This window comes from Apostichopus japonicus, chromosome 3 (genome assembly GCF_037975245.1).
Source record: "Apostichopus japonicus isolate 1M-3 chromosome 3, ASM3797524v1, whole genome shotgun sequence".
In the NCBI taxonomy this organism is placed as follows: domain Eukaryota; kingdom Metazoa; phylum Echinodermata; class Holothuroidea; order Aspidochirotida; family Stichopodidae; genus Apostichopus; species Apostichopus japonicus.
This window is the reverse complement of record NC_092563.1, coordinates 4278184-4301202: the sequence shown is the minus strand read 5'-3', so window position 1 is coordinate 4301202 and position 23019 is coordinate 4278184. Positions and strand designations below refer to the sequence as shown.

The 23019-nt window shown below is 36.2% G+C and overlaps 1 protein-coding gene across 1 annotated transcript in view; it reads right to left on the bottom strand.

The window, feature by feature from the left end:
• Positions 1 to 1328: 1328 nt before the first annotated feature.
• Positions 1329 to 23019, bottom strand: part of LOC139960799 (probable RNA polymerase II nuclear localization protein SLC7A6OS) — a 44528-nt gene continuing 22837 nt past the window's right edge. Inside the window, exons 2-5 of the mRNA XM_071959366.1 lie at positions 12286 to 12684; positions 11303 to 11609; positions 7706 to 7876; positions 1329 to 6271 (exon numbers count right to left, since the gene is read on the bottom strand). Coding sequence (XP_071815467.1) covers positions 7713 to 7876; positions 11303 to 11609; positions 12286 to 12684 — 870 coding nt within the window. The 3' untranslated portion in view covers positions 1329 to 6271; positions 7706 to 7712. The remainder of the gene's footprint in view (positions 6272 to 7705; positions 7877 to 11302; positions 11610 to 12285; positions 12685 to 23019) is intronic.

Sequence of the window (23019 nt, the reverse complement as noted above, 5' to 3'; positions counted from 1 at the left end):
TTTCTCCATTTAGAATTATGGGCACACCCGGTTACATTAAAGTGACCAAGGCCCAGTAATTTCCAGACGTAGCCTATATAAACACTATGTAAGTGACCATGGGCCCTGAAGTCTTTTCCAGACGTATATAGACACCATGTACTTTTTTGGAAAAGTCGCCCAGGAAAGAACCTGGGGACGAAAACCAAACTACCAAACGACTGTACTATTTGCCTTCATCAATGGCTTCAGGTGAAATTAAGTAACACACTCGACTTTTTGACAAGCCTGAATGTACCACTATTATGCGTTCGTATTGTCAATTAAATTATAAACAAGACCGATTACGTAACTACCTGTGCACGCACAGCTTGCTCTATATTGCCTAACATTACGCTAGCATGACGTAATTCACCCTCACATTCATCTCCCGCCTGGCACTCCTGACTTTCTGCGCCTCCTTTAGGTTTTCAAAACCATGTTCAAGCGGCAGACGAAACCCTGTAATATCGGAGCAATGCTTTCCTCCCACCCATAAATCAACTGCAATAATGAATTTCACTTAAATGACCGAAAAGGAAAAATACGAATATGTAGACTTTGCCTAGTTTGTATGCTAGAGTTAAGTTGTGATGGGATATTTCAAAATCACAGACGGGCTTTGGTCATGTAGGAACTTTCGGATCTTCGCATACTCCGCAAGTATTGACTTCATGCTAATCCTCAGCTAGTCATATCATAAGGGAAATGGGAAGGGGAGGGGGTTTGTTGGTAGGGAGGACAGACGTCCGAAATTATGGTTGTTAGTCCGGCTGAATCGGTGCACTGTTTTCCGTCGGACGATTGTATGTTCGACATTTCTAATCAAAGGAATTATTTGAAGCAAAAGCATGCAATCTGCGTCCGATATTTGCGGAATCTTATAGCTACAAAATTTTAAAACTTTCTTGTACGTATTGTACTGGTTTCAGTACATCATTATACATAAACGCATATACACATACATTCATACATACATACATACATACATACATACATACATACATACATACATACATACATACATACATACATACATACGTATATACAATTTTAGTACTTTTAATATAATTTTGTGTGTGTGTAATTTTTGATTGCCTCCGTTTTACCTGTATTTACATCTTCATAAATGAGGCTGCTGGGTTTTCAATAGGGTGTGCAATATCGTTTATTTTGATGTCATGTCAGTGTCCATCCTAGTATTTGAAAATGGAGTCTTCATGGGTGATGGCACCTCTACGCTTCCGTACGATGTGAGACGATTCTCAACAAACACATTTACTACTACAAAAAACAACAACATATCCGAATCGGTCTTCTGTTACACAATATCTGTATTGATGGGCTCATACATAAGAAGTAGAGAGGTTATAATATGCACAAATTCTCACAAAATTATACCAGCAGAAATAATAACAAGCAGCTGCGTTCCCTTTCGTTTTTCTTGATCATAACGAAAACTAAAATTCATAATTTGTGCGATTAGAGCAAAATATTTGAAAATTGCATACATCTGAGAGGTACAACAACAAATAACAGTCCTTTGAAAAAAAACAGTGAAGGTAATATTATTTTGTTCATTCAATAACGATGATGAGAATCAAACAGTATTTGATGCATTCTTACAATATAGCAAAATAAATTTTTCCTCTCCATAAGATAACAAGCCAAAGAGCTCACCCTACTGATAAATTTATATTTCCATTTCACAGACCCCTAGTTAACTTTGCTCATGAGACCAACTGGACATTATTTTTTATGAAAAGGCAACAGATTCTACATTTAGGGTTTTCCTAAATCCCCTTCCCTTTCTCAACTGATTCAACAATGACCACATTGTTTTCCTTCCCCACCCCAATCTTTGTGAGTCCCCTTTGTCCACCCCTATTCCTCCTCAACGGTCACTTTGTGACCAATTCTGATATGTAATAATAACAAATGCTACGGTGAATAATTTATGGAATTTCAAGGATTAGTATGGACCAAGTTTAGTAACAATTGATAAAATCACAAACTAAATCAAAAGGCAGTACTGACTGAATCAGTTGAAGACTTAGCATTAATAATTTTTACAAAACTTATGTTTCTACCAATGTTTCTTTCATGTCCTCACAAGATAGTCATTCTTAATCATGGATTATTTACATAATCCATGATTAACGAATATAACATTTCCTTACTAAAATGAAGTACTTCTATTCCACTTTCCACCAATATTCAATGAGTATAGCCAAACTGTGATTTTCATATTTATAAACTCTATGGAATATTTCCTCTCACTATTGAAAGGTGCCTTTTTCTCTTGTAGGAAGTGCCACTAGTAAGTGGCATTGACAACTTTGCCCCAACAGTTATGTAGACCAGACCAGGTCCACATGCCATGTATGAGTAATTATTGTGCTAACAGTCTATGCTTTCTTGAGATTTGAAACCTCCAGTGCATCTTGAAAGCAACAACTGGGGGTTTATTCATCTACAAGAAATATAGGAACAAGTATGCTTGTAGCAAGTCTATACCTGTACTCATACTGTAACAGAGTTACCTGTACTTAACAAGAGCAAAATTATGTATTTGTACTCATGTTTAATAACATTATCGGCTCTTCTTAAATACAAGAAGGAAATGGGTACTTCTGTTTTATACCAAGGAGCCCTTCTCATTTTTGAGTGTTTCAGAAAACTGGAGAGAGGGGAAGGTGCCCCCAGATCCCACCAGGTCCACTGTCACCGATATTGGTTTGTTAAAACAGATCATAAAAATAATTCAGACAAAGTGTCACATTCTTAAAAATATGAAAAAATTCCAACTTTTGACTCCTGATTTAGTGTAAAAAAAAACACTATTGTTTTGGACTTGTGAGTATTTGCTTAGCGGAATAAGAAACTTTACAAAAACAACTGGCTGTTTTATGTTATCTGCGCGGACATATGATCTACGGTAGGCACCAAATTCTCCAAGGGTTCTAACATAACCTGCATATAAACTGATACTATAAAATATGAATTGCGTAGGTGTCTGATAATTAAATCTCATCAATAATGAGATAAATTTCCTTCAGTGATAACAAGATTAAAAAGAACAAAAAAAGACTAATAATACTTAATAAAACTAATTACTAAATAATTTAGGACTTAAATTTTATCAATTAATATAGTTGATCATACATTTTTCCCCTTTAATAATTCAATTGACCTTTAAATGTGGTCAATCGTCATGGTTACCACAGAGCAGCGAACTCCAAAGTGGTTGACCTGGTGAAGCAGACCACTGAATCATCGAGACAGACTAGCAGTTCAATATGATCAATATGAATATTCATGTATTCATATAGACACTGTGAAAAAAGATAAATTCTTCAAAATTGAGGACCTCTTTGGTGGTTCCTGTGTTAAATTTTTGAAGGTCTCAAAGTCAGCCTAGCCAAGTGTGATGGTGTAGCGAGGGTGTTACAGTCATAGGGTGACAGGTAAGTGAGGAGATGACATATATTGTCAGTACAACAACAGGACCAGACAGAGAGAGCAATGTTTCAAGTAAAATGTGACTTCAGGGGGTAAGTGTAAGACAAGTCTGGAGAGGGTGTGGGAAAGCTCCCCCACTGTATTTACCTGGTTATGTTAGTGATCCCCAATGAACTGTAAAGTTCTCAGCAGGTTTATGTAAATTTCAAGAAGACAGACTTTACGATGTTGAGTAATCAAAATAAAGAGTGGAAATGTCTGTACTCTCCGTCAGTAGCTAATTATTTTTCACCCTGACACCAGTAAAAAAAAAAGGCAAAATGATTCTTCTTGCAAGAAAAAGAATACATCTAGGAAAGAAAAAGCCTAGAAGAAGAACCAGACAAGAAAACTGTGTTTCATTTTCTACAAATAGTACAGAAGAAATAGGAAAGAGAAATGTAAATGTTCAGAAAAGGTTTGGAAAAAAAATTGTTAAGAAAATCAGAAGGAAATAAATTTAAAGAAATATACACACAAAGACAAAAAAAAATGAAATTCAACTTAGTACTGATAATAAACAGAATGGCAAAGATAATAGATTTGGAGCAGGAAGCACCTTCAAACATAAACCCATTTCACCTTCAAACTTTGGCCAAAGAAACAAATTATGGCTGTCACTTATCTCTCTCTCTCTTTCTCGCTTTTGTCTCAAGATAAAAATATGTACATAACATCAAAAAAGGTTTTGCCTTAATAACTTTCAAGCTTAAATAACTTCAAAAAAGTCAATTAAGTCATTAAAATTAATGACATCATTTTCACAATTTTTTTTACAAATACTTAAAGGGTCTCATATTAATGAATCCATATTTACCTTTTTTCTTTTCTTTTTAAAAAAAAATGCCAGCATTTCAACTTTCCTTTGTCACAAACTAATAGGACTATACGGTGGACCATATATTGATAACATTAATGTTAAAACATGGAAACAATCTTTCCAAAAAATCTTACAAGGTATGTTTCACATGTCCATCAAAAAACATTTGGATTATATTGTGAATGGAGTTTAAAAAATTTCATAGGACAAGTGTTCACACTGTTATCATAAGTCTCCACACCGTTGAAGAGGCACTTCTGTTTGTGTCCCTATCTTATCACATATCATCTTGAAACTAATTATTAATTATTAATTAATAATTTCTATTTCAATACAGTTCATACAGGATAATCTAGTTTCCAATCCATTTCAAAAATATGTCATATGGTCATGATATGTTAATGACAGTTTCTATTCTTCATTTGCATAACAGTGATTAATCTTGCATATTTACCTAATTAATTAAGAAAATTTAAGCGCTTTTACAGAGCTCTCAACTGGAGCAGAATATAATTGCACAGAAATAATGTACAGTAAGCAATAGTTCTTATGTCAATGAAATTTCAATTCATTCTCAATCTATCGCGGATAAGAATTGATGTCAAAGTGAAATTATTTACAGTTGTCCTTTTTTCGTTTTTTTCCCTTTACAATGAATCAACGCTTTTTCTTATCATCGAAACATTTACAGCAGGCACCAACCCAATCGGCGAGGAATGTTGCTGCCCCGACACTACCTTGCTCCTGGCAAAACCGGTCATGAATACAAATGAATGAATGAAATCGACGACAGCAAGGTTGAGGAATGGTAAGAAACGGTGGATGAGATCATCGGTAAAGCACCAAATAAAACAGAAATATTACTCAGTTGCTAATTAAGAATGAAAGTCATGTCTGCTTTCTTTCTCTATAATTAAGTTCCTCTTGGTTCAATGAAACGCTAACAGGTTCTCGTCTTTACCCAGAGAACAATGAATATGGTCTTTAAGAACCCAGTGAATTGTAAAAGCAGCGTCTAGACCGGTCCACCAAAGGTGAGGCCATGAGCTTTCATTCCGTACATGTGAATAAACGCATAATGCAAATCATCTAAGTTTACTGCTCATGAAAGTACGGTCTAAAATCAGTTATACCGACGGCAAATATTATGGAAACATGATGTAGAAACTGTGAGCCAGAGACAACAACTCGGTGTGCGCCAGGGACGATCTTGTTGACAATCAAATCTATATTACAGTATTCTGAAAGCACAGAAGTCATGTTGGTGTACTTTGGAATTTCCCTTGCTTAACTGCAGGTTTTTGTTGACACTTATAAGAACTAGAGACTATGACAGTAGCATTAAAATCACTGCAATTCTCTTGTGAAAGTTAGGAGACAACTATGTTTTGGTCAAACAATCCGTTTACCTTTTGCGTTCCCATACGTTTTGGAATTGTACGAGTTTTGTTATGTATGTATACCCATCTGGCATTTCCAGCTCATGACGGGGTCCGGAAAAACTCTCGTCTCAAGTGGCTTGTACTTACTAAATAACAGCCCGCATATGAGATATACACAGGCTACGTCATTAGCATCCATATGGCTCAAGGATTGAGCAATTCCTGACATCCTCGTTGTTGTAACTCTTTTAATACACATCTCTGTACACCGTTGATGTGTAGCATTGGTGTATAAATGCTGCTCTCCATGTCTAGGTTAATAAATTAACCTTTCAATCCCTTGACTCTATTTAATTCCTCTTACTATTTTTTGTTTGTTTTTGGTCTTCTTACAATGAGTATAATTCCTCCATTCGTTAGGTTGGTTACATCCTGGAGACTGCCCCGGTAAAACCTTTATGAGTCTCCACACAGCTTTCATAGTTTTTATAGTGGTTAAGGGTGTGATTACATGGTTTAATGATGCACCTCAATACTGGAATGACATCATCTGTACACACACAAAAAAGAAGGAAAATAACAGAATAATATGTTAAAATGAAAATGATATCTTTATAATTACCTAGTAGTCTACTATGTTTACATAACATGAACAGTTACATGAGACTGGCAGACTTACAGATCAAAAACAAACCAAAAACAAACCAACAAAAACAAACCAAACCAAGCAACAAAAACAAGCCAAGCTGGTAAAAAAAACCAAGCTTGTTAATCATCATGAACAGCTCCCAAGGTTTTTAGCAAATTACGTAACCGAATTATAACAAAATAAACTAAACCATCTTGCACTTTATAAAGGCCAGTAAAAACGAATCAAAATCGTTCATATTTTCATACCACAATAGCTGAATCTGTGATTGTATAGCAACAAGCAAAATTTTGCATCAGAAGTAAATGAATACTTGAAAGCCTAAGACCAAAAACAATATTTAACCATGGAAACACGCACACTCACTACACCTCAATTTAATACTGTGGCTGCATGGAGTTTCATAACAACTTGTGCCAGTCTGTAAGGCTTTTAATAAGTAGTTTGATAGATGACAATTTTCACACAGGTGGACTACCAACTTATCCTGATCAATATTTCTACTCATGCAAGGGGGGGTGTTAGGCTGCCCTGGGAGACAAGGGTCACATGACCTTATCACATCGAGAACTAGCATATCATCTCAATTCGCATGTCAGATCTTCTAAAAAGCCTTAACATAATATAAATCATAATAAACAGACTTTTAACAGATGTTATCACCTGCACCCTAACCAGTGCAGTGACAATTAAAGAGATGTGTAGATGAACAGATGTTATCACCATAGCAACCACCTACAAGTATTTTACATGACTGAACATCTGATGGAAAACATCCTAACATAAAAACGAAATAATGCAGCGGTTCGAGACAGGTTAATCCTGGCAGTTGCATATGTTGTATGTTAGCTGTCATAAGTGTGTGAAACATTAACAACACTGAACTTGTGAAACAAGCAAACAACCCCATAATGTAGAAAAAAAAAAAAACACTTTTAGCATGAGAAAATCTCTCTTGGACACAACAGACCAAGTCATACCTTCCGACTGACAACAAGAGACTTAGCTTAGGTCTTTTCTTTCCTCGACAATCTTTTTTGATGCAAGCGAAACATATCCTGTAAAGCATATTGCATCTAAACAGTTATAAAAAAACTGCTGGAAAATCATACTAAAGGGTAGATCACAATCTGAGCATAAGTGGCACAAACGAGACGAGTTTCCATTACAGAGCATTTATAAAACTGTGGCGACAATTTCATCAACCATGAGCATATTTTGCAATCAAAATGTGATTTGTTCTTAAAGAGCAAAGTTGAAGTGACAATAAGACCCCTCCTTGCCTCCATATGTCACAAAATTCAGCCGGTTTTGATTTTTTTTGTTTTCTCTTACCATCGGTTTATAAGTCGTAATCATCTATATCGCTGTCGCTGCCTTGCTCTCCTCCTCCTCCTCCTTTTCCTCCCAGCCTACATTTAGAGTATTGCTCCAGCAGATCCTCGTCATCGCTGGATGCGTACCTGTAATCATCCACCAGTTCGTCAAACATATCACGATCCGTCTCTATTAACAAACGACACAAAAACAAAATAAATTAATAAGAAGAAATAGTCACCAGAGACTTGGTCTCATTAAATATATCATAGTCTGTACCTGTTAAACAAAAGACACACATGACATTCAGAAACATATTGCAGATTGACATTCTCAACAGAATTAAATCAAACAGAGCAAGTACAACTCTATTGTAAAATGATGGCGCCTGAAATTGTTGCCTAGCAACAGAAAAGGTCACAATGGCTTTGAGAAAGTACAGAACACATATTCACTACATTTCATGAGAGTCTTGTCAGTTACTGATGGCAGTAAACCGTGCAGTGTAACGGTATATTGCAATCATGGTTCTCAAAAACCACTGTGAACATATAAGGTTCTACATCATACTCTAACAGATTGCACCATTCATTGTATTTTTATAGGTGCCGCCCTCTGAAAAAAAGTTAACTTTCTGTTGCTTACAAGTGATGTTTGTTTCTTGTCATTACAAAATGCAGACAGTAAAGAAATGTGATACATTGTTATCTTTTATCTAGACCTGAGATGTCCATCACTGCTATGTACACTGTGTTGTGGGTATTGACCGTAGCTTCATGTATTGACTGTACACTAGTGTCTAATTACCGATGGTAGCAAGCTGTGTGTGTATTTTCTGGGATCGATGGTGGTGTCTAACATATCTGTTACACCTCATTTGAGACTAGATCGGATTACTCGCATCAGACGTTTCTTTGTGCACGAGTCTTCTCTCTCTTTAACAATTTCTCCGAGATTTATGACCATAAATTTTTCTTCATTTCTTTACAATATTATGTGAAACTTTTCTGAAAGTCTGATCATTTATAGAGATCTGATGTAAAGCTGATAAAAACTTGTTCTCGATTCTTGACAGTTGTCTAACACCATCCACCTTTGCTTGGTTTCTTTCTTGCTGATGAGCAACGGAATGACCAAAATGATGAGGTTGCCCATTTAGTGATAGTTTTTACACAAAATGATACTGAACACATCCCACAGCCCCCCACCCCTTGCCCCCCCCCGCAACACATAGACAGCCACACACGTGTAACATCATTATAATGAATTGTAAATGTGCTGATAGCAAACCATACTTTTACTGTTGTTAAATACTCCATATCTATTCTCTCAACCTCTCTTCCAGGTGTTCAAACACTACAATAAAGTTAATCTTATACTTGCTTCTGTGTGATCTGTTCTCAGGTGTTTTTTCTTCTTCAAATAGCAACTGTTATATCTACTTCAACCTGTTTATTTCTTTAGCCTACGGTAGCCTACTTTTTTCACCCTCATTAAGTTCCAAATGTTACAATAGTAATTTAATCCACACTGCTCTCACACTCATAAAATGTCACATTTAAGATTATCCGTTTGAAGACTTTACGAGTCCATCTTTGAAACGTCATAAAATATAAACACTCTCAGGGCAAGTTTATTAAGAGTTTTTATAAGATTGTTTTTCATCAAGTCACTTTTCACGATATATAAGAATTACTAATTCTAACTTCGTATCTTCTCTTTCGAATCAAACTGATCAGAGGTCAGTTAAAAGGAAGGTGTCTCAAATTTCTTCTTAACACCACGCTGATTCTTCTGTGTCACTTTTTATATCTCAGTTTGAAGGGATTATACGGGTTTAACTTAAAAATTTACAAAATCATATTCCGTTTCCCAAACAGCTCACTACAAAATTAACTAGTGTGATATTTCCATGGTAATGCTATGAAGTGTTAAACCAATCACAGCACTGGTAATTAAACCTTACTGCCCATTCCAGTTAACGAGTGATTCAACTTCTGAGATGGGCTACCATATTTTATCCACTCATCTGAAGAAGGATGAAAATTGTTCATGTCCTATGTTGAGGGGTTCCGGTAACAGAATTCTTTGCTCCAAACTGCAGCAAGCAAACTCTCTTAAACAGTCTTTTTTTGTGTTGATTTTGATATTTAAGCACACTGCTCTCTCATACTAAACACTACTTTGTACTGATCAATCCAACTCATGTTAGATTGATTTGTCAAATTCACTCCATATAATGAAGTGAAAATTTGAAAATTTTTGCCAAATTTTTAATTTATGGATTATTTACATATTCTTTAATACTAATGTGAAATGTGTGTGAGTGACAAAAATGCTGCCAAAAAAAAAATCAAATCCATTAACTACTTGCTCAAAAATGTTTGCTTTGTGAAAAAAAATTCTTGACGCATGTTTTAATATGAACAATTTCAAACTTATTTTGAGTAATTACAGTGTAGATTTGATAAATTACCAACCATGTACAAACGTCTTTCTGCAGTCATTGGTTTGACAAATTTTTTTATTATGTTTATTTTTATCCCATTTTATACTAAAAACTATTTATGGACTTCATTAGTTTTTAAAGCTATTAAACTTTCATTTCAAATAGTGCAATATAAGTTCAACATATTAAAACCTCCACAAAGTTGTTTTAATCTGTGCTTAATATCCTACTATGATTGTCTCAGAGTGTCCCGACAACAAAATGTTCAGGACTGAATCAAATTCTTTAATTAAACCTACTCTTGAATCTTCATTTGGTTGAGAAATGAAAAACTATCGGAGATTCTCTTAGCTTGATCGAGTTAGGTTCTTACATTGAGTAATACTCAAATATGTTTGGGAAAACTGCCGACAAGAGTAAAGAAAAAGCTGCTTCAAGCTGCCTGGCTGATCTATAGAGGAAATGGAACGTTCATAAACAGCCGATAGTAAACAGAGGGGCTTTAGGCTGTGCCCTTGAGAGGAACAGAAACACAGACAGTATGATAAACTGCTCTGTACTTAAGTGATGATAAGATTGAGGGTTATCATAAATACCTCTAATATCAAGGCCACGAAAAATAAAGTTACAGTCTTCACTTTTTGGTATTGATCAGATGTTTTGTGAATCCTAGGCTACAACAGATGAATCAAATAGATTCAACAGTATTTCAATCATACAGATTGCAATAGTTTACAGGGGAAAGGGGATGTGGGGAGGGGGGTGGGGGCAATGGGATAATGTATCAATTACTATCAGTGTTCAGCAATAAAAAATAAGCAAACATATTTGTCGAATATGCCTTATGGTATTAACTTTTCCAATTTTTCACTCAGATCTAGGAATCAATGATCGTAGGACAGTTGTATGCAAGCTTGGCACACATACACAGAATGTATAGCAGTTTTGTATATGTCAGAATCTTACTTTTAAACAGAGTATTTGTGACAGCGAAAAAAAAGACACCTTAAACTGCTACTCAAATGTAACCACAAAATTTGTCCCAGACCTGTCATGACATTTTTTGAATACCCAGCTATAATATTGCCATTCTCATACCTACTCAACACACCTTCTACACCAACCTCTTACCTTAATCTTTTGTTTAATATCTTCATCACACTTACTATGTTCATCATCATCATCTGGGTAATCGTTTCTCCAATTACTTTCGTCATTCTCATCATCTTCATCATCGTTTGCGTGAGGCGGTTCATCCGCAAAGTACTCGTACACCAAATCATCCCCGTCCGACTTCATCCCAACACTGTGTTCACCAAAATCAAACTCCAGGCAGTCTGTGTAGTACAGGTCGTAAACGTATTCCGATTCTTGAACGACATCCTCGCCAAATACCACCTTCTCTCTCGTCATTGTCACAGAATTACAAGTTATATCTTCAGAACCAGATTTTGTAGATTTGGAAACTGTCGTCTGGAATAGAAAAAGAGAATACAAACAAAAGCAATGTTTAATTTCATGAACGGATTGATTTGTATCGTCTGTCAACAGCCTCATCGATATTTGCTTCTAGAAAGTAGATAAATCTAATCTCAAGTGAAAATAAACAGACTGAAATGAGCTTTATATTTTTGAGTTCTGTGGTTTTGGATAAATTTCATGCCTCAATAGTAGAAACAATTTGAGTAAATACAAGGGTTTTGCTGAAACGGTTTTTTATTTTTTCCCCAGATTTTCAAAGCATAAAAGGTTAGCATTGATGAGGAGAAGAAAAAATCAACTGGGATGGAAGCAAAAAATTGGTGCAAAAAACAATGACCGGGAAAAAACATTAGTTTATAAAAGGTGCATGATGGGTAAAGAGAGATGGATGGAACTGAAACAATACAGTACATTTCCCTTTGTTCTGTCTCTTTCATGTTTAGACACCACAGTCAATTTCCCAAAGGGTAGCTAACATGTTAGAATCTCAAGGAAAGAAACGATGTCTTACTTTCCAAAAGGTTGTATTTTCCTTTTTGCAGCAAGCAAATGTGAAATATTTATGAAGATGAACCAGCCCTAGACTAACAAAACTGAATCATTCTTGATAACTATTGATAACTTTTCTCAGAAATAATAGTCGTCGCCTTGTAAATCACAAATGTACCTTTGATTTTGTAGTTATCTTCGATTTATTCTCAGCTTCGTCTTGGACGATGTCGAGCAAAGCGAATATTCTCTCTGCTTCCTTCTCGGCCGACCCCGGTCTACGTACGCCGACGCCGCTCCCATTGGACACTGCGGGTTTTCGGGCCGTAGGTTGGTAAGTCTTGGAATCCTTGTCCAGTTCGTGTAATTTGAGACCCCTGGAACTGTCAGTTACCTTCAGTCTGCGATTCTTGCTGCTAGCTCTGTGACTCGCCCGAGCCTTTTCTCGGGCGCCCGTCCGGTTCGATTCGGTTTTGGATTTGACTGATTGGTGTGACTGTTTGGTGGGTTTCTTTGGCGTCAGGCCAATGGCAGCTCTCCGTAATGCACTCTGAATGTGAATGGATATCGGTTGGTTCTGAACGGGGAAAATTAAAAACAGAAGCGGATGAAAACTCTCTTTAAAACATATCAACGATGTCAGCATATACCATCACCATCAACAACATCAACTTGTTGAATGCTGCCTCAAAATTACTCACAACCTGCTGGCACCATGCTCATATCTTTCTAATGAAATATGTGGTACCTGAAAGCATCCATCCACAAATCTTTAAAGCTCATGGCCGAGGATCTTTTGTGAGGACTGACCTAGATCTACCAGACCGCCATTACTCAGAATCAATGCTCGTCGGAATGCATGGAAGCTAGCTTATACTTACAGACTTTACATTAACAAAAGTCTGTTAAAAATGATCTTCGCAAGCAAGCTCCAAAAGATGTACATATGTTTTCTGGCTTCTGGCAAAATGCCAGGACCGACCAGAAAGCAATTTTGCGAACCTTTTTTTTTGGCGGAGGGTGGATCTCGTTGCTGTAGTCAATGAACATTGTATCTGGATCCATTAAAAGAAAGTGCAAGTAAGTTGGAAAGGAAACAATCAGTCATTAAAGTTCACTCTGCGTGACACATATTTAAGTTTGTCTAGTTGAATGACATTGTCAATTTACCTTGTTAATGAGGAACACCCAATCGGATGGAGGGGGGGGGGGTGTAACCAGAAAGATCTCGGAGTTTTGATTGAGGGCTGGTTGTCTGATGAGTGAATGTTTAATACTTGAGTCATCATCAGAGTAATGCAAAGCTAAAATTCCGTGTCATACACAGATTCCAAAATTATAGAACACTAAAAACTGCTAGAAGTTTTTTCATAAGTACTTTCCCAGTATAGTGGCTTTCATCTACTCAATTATTCTCAGACATTGGAAATTGTAAGAGAATCTAGAAAAATAAATATCTTTGTGTGTGGATTGGCAGCATAATAGTTGTTGAAATTCCAACATGGGTGACCATTATCACACTTTCTAGCATATTCTAGGGTAAATACTGATGACCTGCATCAAAGTTCCAGATGTCTGCGCAACACAGTTCGTTCTTCGTAGTTCATTAGATGTTGAGGTCATCAAAGTTAACTTGGTCTTTAGCTCAAAAGTTCTTACCTTGGCCTGTGCAGCAGATCGATAGAAAGCCAAGATATACAGAGCATAGCCAGGTACACTACTCTGTTTAACCATACATCCTTCATATAACACACACTTGCAGGTAGGTATCCCACACAGTATAAATGCAATACCTTCAAATCCAACCAATCAATTCATTACTGTACAAAAACTAGGTTTCAGAGGCTGGGGGTTGACATAAGGGGGAGGGGGATTGAAGAAGAGGGAGGGGTACAGTTTGTCTTCTCCCTTCTCAAGCAGAGCCATAACATGTGTCATTTGGTAATTTTGTTGAATATTACTCCATCCCCCTACCCCCCCAAATTTTTTTTTTTTACTCTGTGGTTTATCTGTGTTTATTGATAAATGAACTACAAACTGTTCTTTTCAAATCCATCTGTTTTATAATTTGCATGTCCCATCATCTCTTTGATAGAGCTGTAAACAATCAAAATATGAATGTAATCCTGAGTTTTGATAAATCGATGACAGTATTAAGTCAATGCAATAACATGTACACAAGTATAGCCAAGGTGCAGTAGTGTTGCTACACACTGTATCTTCCAATGCATCTATGATAACTGTCCAGTTATCATGTCAACCTTGCATGAACAGGCTTCGAGAACTTACTAGAGCTAAAGTAATAACATAAGTGGAACAAATATGTAAAGGAGGAGTAAAGTATAGAAGTTCATATAGAACTCATGTAAGCATCTCAAATGTTAATCATATATGCTTAAACATACTGTATATATGCTAAAACATGTCAAATGTATGAAAAGATTGGGCAAGTAGTGGTGAGGCAAATAAAACATCGCTGCAGAAATTTCCAAAAAGGCAAGGAGTACAGGAAGTCATGTGCCCACAGGCGGAACTCGACTCGACTCATGTTCTGTATATGTTAATCAAATTCGCATTTGAGAGAGATCGCGCTACGGTCTGTAATACTGTATAAAAACTCCTATGATCGTCTGCATCATAATCATTTTCAAAGGTCTCAAAATTGAACAAGATGAGAAATAAGTTAAAAGATATAAATATCAACTGGATGTGTTCCCAAAGAGATTGATACTCGCAATGAGATACACTGTACATAAAATGCTTGTCACACCCTCCTGATAAAACATACGTTGGCATTTATTTCATTACATTACCCGGGGACGGAAAGCCACGAGACTGAAAGGACAATTAATGTGCACAGCAGACTAACAAAACTTAAAATGAAGCGAGAGAGAGAGAGAGAGGTGGAGAGAGAGAAAAAAATAGTCTCGCTACTGAACTTGTTTTTCAGCCTGGCTGCACGAGTTCCTGAGATCTGGGTCACATTATTGCAGGCTGTGTGACAGTTAGTCTACAATGCAGGATGAAACTCAATCCATCCATAATGAAAAAATGCATGTAACCAAAAACAAAAAACTCCACCCAAACCAGAGAAAACAGAAACAGACAGAAGCAATATGCGTAGCGAAATATTGTACACTACAGTATGCACTAAAGTTAATGATCTCAAGCCCAATTATACTTTACACAGACCTGTCATGCCAAGCCTTTGACTCATCAATATAACTGTAGTTGATAATTACTATTCATGTATTGTATAAATATATATATATATATATAATGTTATTTTAATACATACCTACTATATATATATATATATATATATATATACAGTAGGTATGTATTAAAATAACATTCAGCCTAGATACATTCAACATACTATGTTATGTGAATCTACATACATCTATTGATGGGTTTTTTTTTTAGGATTCTTGAAAAATTTCTGCAATGAATTTTTGAAGATGCTTTGAATGGAGGCACATGGACTATGGGATGCATTTTCGAGATGTTTTTTTCATGGCTAAGTTTATTAAGTTTGCGATGATGTCTTATGCATTTTACTAAATGCTTTTTTGAATAGGGATTTTATGATGATTTATTAGTTCGATGGGTTTTGCTTGAAATATATTTTTGATGAATATGGGATCTGCACTTTTCAATGAATTTTTGAAGATGGTTTTAGAGCTGGTTTATATGAGGTCTATATTTGAGATGGGTTTTCTTGAAGGTGGTTAAAGAGATGGGTTATAGAGATGGCCTGTGAGATGCATTTTGGCGATTGGTTTTGGATGGTTTTAGAGTTGGTATATATACTTGAAATGCATTCTTGAGATGAATTTGAGAAGTGTGTTTCTAAGACTTAAAATGCGATAATTTATGACATGGTAGATGTCTTTGTAAGATGGTTCATGAGACGTATTCTGCCATGGTTTATGAAAAGCAATTCAATGGCTATTTGAGATGCATTTTTGAGCTATTGAATTATTAAAGATGGACTTTGTGAGATGCCAATTTCCTGTTTTAGATATTAATTCGATCTCCACTTACCTGTCTCACCATCACCTTAACACTCTCATTCTTCTGTGCCTGAGTGAACTGGTAGAGCTAGAGTGCTTTGGTTGTGGGGAGACAGGTAAGTGAGGAGCAGAGTAAATATGTATTTTAAGATTGTTTATGAGATGTATTTCTGATGTTTAATTATTATAAAATGCTTTGTTTTATGAAATGCACTTTTGTGATGGTTCTTATTCCTCATGCTAGAAACTTCACAAACTTTATCCACTTGCTTCAAAATGCCAGTGCAAAAATTTCTACTGGCTAAGATAAAATTCCAACTAGCATTTTCCTTGAATTCCTGCAAAGACAACATTGATTTGAACTGGCTGGAATATATTACAAGTGCCTCTGTTTCTTATATTGGGAAACAGGGGAAACTCCACTGGCAAAATTCAGCCAGTAAGTAGCCTGAATTTCCAGTCCTAGACAAAGTTTAGGAGCTCTACATACATGCATTTGAGAGATAATTTTGTAGATTGCTTTGTGTGATGGTTGGATGATGCGGTATGCAAGATGTTATTTAAGATATCTGGTCTGCTGTGCAATCATTCAAAAACATGTATGCATCTATCAAACCAGGACATTCTAGGCACGGTAGAACGGGGGTGCTAAGGTTGTGGGGAGACAGGTAAGCGATGAGCGAAGATAATCTTGTCCGGCGATGATGGTGCATGCTCAATATTTCCACATTTCATTGGGTGCCTTCCACCCATTTGGACAAACTTTAGGTTAACACAGCATCAATTTCTTTCTGTAGAGAGCTACAGTATTAAGTTAACTAACATAAAACGTGCATACTCAGGTCAACGGAGATCAATGGTTCAAAGAGAATGTTGAATACATTCTAAACCGTATTTTAGGCTCATGCCCTTCAGCCTTGGTGGGGGTGTATGATTGTGCATTTATTACATTGTACCTGTATGAGTGATGAGAGCTCAGCCTCAGTGGTCAAAGGTCACATTATTACCAAATTTGGGACAAGCTCTGCAACTCTGCAAGGGTTGCCTGTTTGTTGTTTTCATTACTGGTTCTAACAAAGAAGTTGAACCCTCCTAAATAACATATCCTATTTGCAGTGGTACATGAGTATAAACTGCTTGCCTGTGAGGATAGCTTCAGCATATATGAGAAATACAACTCCAGTCTTGTTATTGTTGCCCTAAGTATTAAAGTACTACTACAAAAAACACTTTGACTACAATTCAAGTTTAACAATGTATTCAATGACTAACACATTCAACATTACTGAATGAGATATGTTTGACAAATTCTTCCTAAAAGCGACAGATTTCCCCCCTATCATGATCTTCACCTTGACCTAATCGAAAGGTTTGTTGATCTTTTTTTCTTCCATGATATGTTTATATTTTGATAACCACAGCCATGACGTTAATAAGCCAATGCACTATACATGGCATGGTGAGAATATTTTATATTTTACTCCTGCCTCTGAACAACATGCTTTATCTTTTGATCAACAATTAATTATAACACTGGGCAGAATAGCATAACGCTATCAATGTCAAAAGTTATCGACTGTGTCTCGGGAGAGAGTTGGTTCTTGGACGAACAGCCTATTTCTAACTGTCGACAGCTATTTTTGGAAAAGTGCCAAGAATTGTTTTCAGAATTTCACAAATATAGCTGTGTATTAATTGTAATTAAGATGTAGGACGTCCTTCTGATAAAGCACACAAACATGAATAATTGAATAATTGAATACCCAATTTAGAATACAAAACAACTATGTGATCCCAACCAAGTTGTTGTTTCTATAGTAATGAATTGGTCATTAACCACGAAATACAGGTACAGACAAAATCTATGTCGAATAAGTCATAATTTATGAGTTTTGTTTTCTGTTTGCAAACCCTAAAAAGGGCATGCCTCATGGATTGACGATTGCCAGTATTGGTCCCCAAATTGTGCTATATGCTAAAAACTGCTAGAAGTTTGTCCATAAAATATACTTTGCCGATTGGTTCTGCATCTTCAAATTACTTCCACACACTACATGGTTCAAAATTAGACAATTATATCATGTTTCACTGAGGACTTCCATACACTGCAGAGTTTCAAATAAGATATAATTAAATCATGTTTCAGGTTGGGAAAATACTCCAAGGGTGGTAGCAAAATGGTTGTTGAAATTGAAGCATGGGTGACCATTATTTGACTTTTCTAGCATATTTGAGACCAATACTTACAAGAAGGCTGACAACATCTAAAAGTTACAGATTATGTTTTTAGGATATCTTTTGCTCTGTTAATAGCTTAAGTATGCTACTAGGGCACTAGCTGGTGAATAAAAGTCAACATCAAATATCAGCCCTTTACTTGTGGTTGTAAGTAACACAAATACATGCAAACTGAAGCAGTTATACTCCAAAGTTCCTTGAATGGTTTGGGTATTACTTTACACACTGTGACACTGACCTGTCTTCAATCAATATATATACTATCCAATCTACCTTCGCGCTGCCGGCGATTCACTTCTGGGTCAATGGCCGCCTGCCTTCCTTTTCTGAATCGACCAGTCTGGAGACCTACGTACATCTACAGTACAGGTTATAGACAAGATGTCATACCACCCCACTTCTAAAGGATCTTCACCGGCTTCAATCCTATTGATTTTCGAGTAAAGTTCAAAATACCCCTACTTTCATTTCGTGCTCATGATTTACAACAGCCTGTGTATCTCGCTAACCTTCTTTCATCTTACCTCCCTGTACGCACACTTTACGTTGGAAAAGCAAATCATACCTCTGTGTACCTAAACCTTAAAAACCTTAAAACTTACGGATTCAGAAGATTTACTTACTCTGCCTCAAGTCTTTGGAATCAGTTACCAGACCATCTTCAAAATTGTTCTAACATAACCACTTTTAAGAGTTTTTTACTGAAGACTCATTTTTTTCTGTAGTGCATTTCAGTGTTGATGCTTTCCACTTTGTGAAGCGCCATGGGCAATTACTCCTTTCCTGGAGTGGCACTATATAAATCTACATTATTATTATTATTATTATAGACTTTTATTGTCAACCGAGTCAATTAACTATGAAAAATACTGAGTATATATGTTAAACATAGTGATCGAAAACTTGAACTATAAAATACTTGTATTTTGATGCACTTACTTTAAAAAAATGGGTAACGCTGTGAAATTGAAAAGCCTAAAAATGAATCCCATTGACGACACCAGTAATGTGAGTAATGTGAGTAATGTGAGTAGTGAGTGACACAAAATGAAATCCTATTCGTGACCAAAAACAAATTTATTTCACATATGTGGTCGTGAGACTATTGTCATGTTTTTCACACGATGTACACATTCATACCATGTACGTTTATAATAAAAATGCTGACAACTGATCTCTCACAAAGATGACAATTGCTAACCCTCTTTTTCCGCCAACTGGCAGTGACGGCCTCATCAGAAAGACGAGAGATAGAGATAGAGAGAGCTACCGTGGAGTGATGTGACCAGCGTAATGTGACATCAATTTTGAATTGATTTTAGGGAGTAAATTTAACTAGACCATGACGATAACAGAATGGGATTATGGAATGACAGATTTAGGTGTTTGAAAAAATAAACCAGGGAGACCTCACAATGCCTTACAACAACAATTACAACTGCATGAGAGATGAATCAAACAGGGGTTCTGTAAACTTGAGGGCTCCTCTGGAAAGCAGTGCTTCTGCACTGAGCAGGACTATCCTCATAAAAGATGACAATAATAAAATAAATAAATAAAAAAACTCCTGTTCTGCTGTATGATATTCAGAAGCAAACTCACACGAAGCATCGTTTAATCAATTTATTAGCAAACTACCATATTATCAAACGGTCACTCCAAAACTTGACTGCTTTGAGGTAAAGATGACATGTTTGCAAAAGGAAAACAGCTGATGAGAGAGCAGAGAAGGTAATAAAGACAATATTTTACATTGGACACCATCTCTCTTTGGCCTCTTACCTCTCCTCTCATTTTATACCCCTCCCAGGGAATAATTTATCCAGTATCTCATCACAAAATACTATGCAAAAGGGCCAACTTTATATTCAAATGCAAAGATGTATATAGCAGGTATTGTACACAGATGCACCACAGTATTTTAAATCAGTCTTTAAAACTGCTATCCCAAACTTTGAACATCCAAATTCTCCCCCCCCCCCCTTCCCACACAACCCTTCCTCCACCTTCTCATTCACATCCTTAGAAACTGTCACTCCTGTAGACTATATACTGTATGGGTAAAGACCAATCACATCTCTTCATTGACAAGACAGGCCATGCTATATCTTGACAATAAGGATAAATGACTTCTCACATCAAATCAGTAATTTGCTTAATACTGTATATATCTAGACTTTAACCCAAGCACACCATGTTTCTCTAGATTTTCCACATGAATCCACTCTTTTTATCTGAAGTCTCAATCATAGATGAAGGAAGACTAGAAGATATATATATAGTGGCTCAGTTCATGTGTGTTACAATGTGTGTGTGTAATGCACTTAAATATATTACAGAACCCTATTCATCACACGAGGATGAATGCTACTTAAGGAATACGTTGTCTGAGAAGAGCTGCTACGTACGATCAGAGAATAGAAGGCCTTTTTCCCTGCATGCTTGCAAGTGTATAATTTAGGTTTTCAATTTGCATAAACCCATTAATAGGCCAAATAGGTTCCCACTAAGTGTCATGCTCCAGGAAAGTGTGCATGGTGTTGCTATGCATGCTTTGCTCCCCCCCATGGCAACCGTGTACAAAAACGACTTGCACAGTGCTCACTGTTAAAGATGAGATCTGAACCTGTTCATTGGATGTCTCTCAAAGTGTAAATAAAATAAATTCATGGCCAATTTAAAATTCAAATGAAGGTAACGTTTCAGAAAAATAAAAATGTCACATTTTAGGGAAAGAGCTTGATTTATATGCATAGAGTGATAAAAATATTAAGTATGAAATTTATGGTCTTTCATTCGTCCTTTTACCTGTAATTCCTGTTTTCACATTCCCTGTTAACTTTCAGTAATAATTGATCAAATGAATCACTAAATTTATCATCCTTTATATCGTTGTATTACAATTCACAGCTGGCAGGCTACCTAGGGAAATCATTTTGAGAACAAACTGGTCCATGTTTTTTGAGACTTTCTTCAGTTATAATTGCTTTTGGGAACACTGAACAGTATTGATTATTAAAGAGTGTTCATCGAGGCATATGCTCCCCGATGTAGAGAAGAGGGGAAGGTTTCATTTTGAAGATGAAATATTTTATGTTAATCATGGACAAGTTTACAGAGAATGAACAATTGTCAGGTAGCTGAAGACATAAAGACTGTCCATTGCACAAGTCCATTGTAGCTATTTACCATGTCTGTCACGATACATTTAGCTCCAAGGAAATACAAGATCATGTATATATATTGATACAGTTGATTTTGTTATATATTAAGGTTATATTAAGATTTCTAAGTGCTCAATACCCTCTGCTTCTTTGAACAAAATACACAGAAGTGGTACAGCTGGTAACTGCTGCACTGTGGCCTAGCTAGCCTAGTATAAAATTTATGAGCGTAACATAGCTAGCATATCATTTACCCTACACCTAATAGGTGTTTATAACTTCAAACTTTTGCATATTAACGAATGAACGATACACTGGAACCTAGCATTCAACCTACAGAGATATAGGGGTGAGTTTGGTTTTCACATCGTGCTACCACTGACCTGTACTCCCAGGTCGATACCTCATTACATCTTCTTTCCAAATCTACAAAGGCGCACCTGCATTTTTTTGCGTCTGTGTGAAAGCGTTACTGTCACTAATGACTGGTACAGTTATTATATCTTCGGTCTTACATGACCAACTAACCGCAATGCACCTGTCTGGATTGATACAGAGTTAATAATTCATATATATCTATGTACAGTGTCTATAGACTATATTTCCTTACAGAACTACTTGGAGGTTAATCTAGGTGATATTCGATCCGGACTTAACATGCAAGTTTTAATAACGTGAAAAAACCAGCTGTTCAAAGGTAAATAATATGGCAGCTAGACCCGACATTATTCATCATTCACGGGACGTATGTTTGTTTTGCTTACAGTGCAAACAGTAATTAAAGACTAGGCATATCTTAAACAAGAAGCTATGATGGGTAGACCAAAACGTTATCATTCATGGAATGTAATATTTATTATGTTTTATTTTGACTAAAATTACAACTATGATTTAAGGTATCATAATTATCTGCCTCAATCCAGCTGTGACAGGGACTAGAAGACTACCAAACCAACTGACAGGAATAACATCATTATCAAAGCAACCGACTCAGACAGACACAACGGGCACGAGAAAAACTGTTTTTACCCTAAAAAATCTAACCGATAATCACTGGAAATGACCATTACAGATGATATGACCATTATAATATAGCAAAAAAGATGCTAGCTAATCTAGCATATAAATATTCTCTCCCAGCAAGTCTGGCCTGTCTAGATGTGACCATTACAGATGATATGACCATTATTATATAGGACAAAGCTGCTAGTTAATCTAGCATATAAATATTATCTCCTAGTAAGTTTGGCCTGTCTATGTGTGACCATTACAGATGATATGACCATTTTAATATAGGACAAAGCTGCTAGCTAATCTAGCATATAAATATTCTCTCCTAGCAAGTCTGGCCTGTCTAGGTGTGACCATTACAGATGATATGACCATTTTAATATAGGACAATGCTGCTAGCTAATCAAGCATATAAATATTCTCTCCTAGCAAGTCTGGCCGCGGAAGTATCATACCCTGCTGTTTCTATGCCAGCGTCTCTAT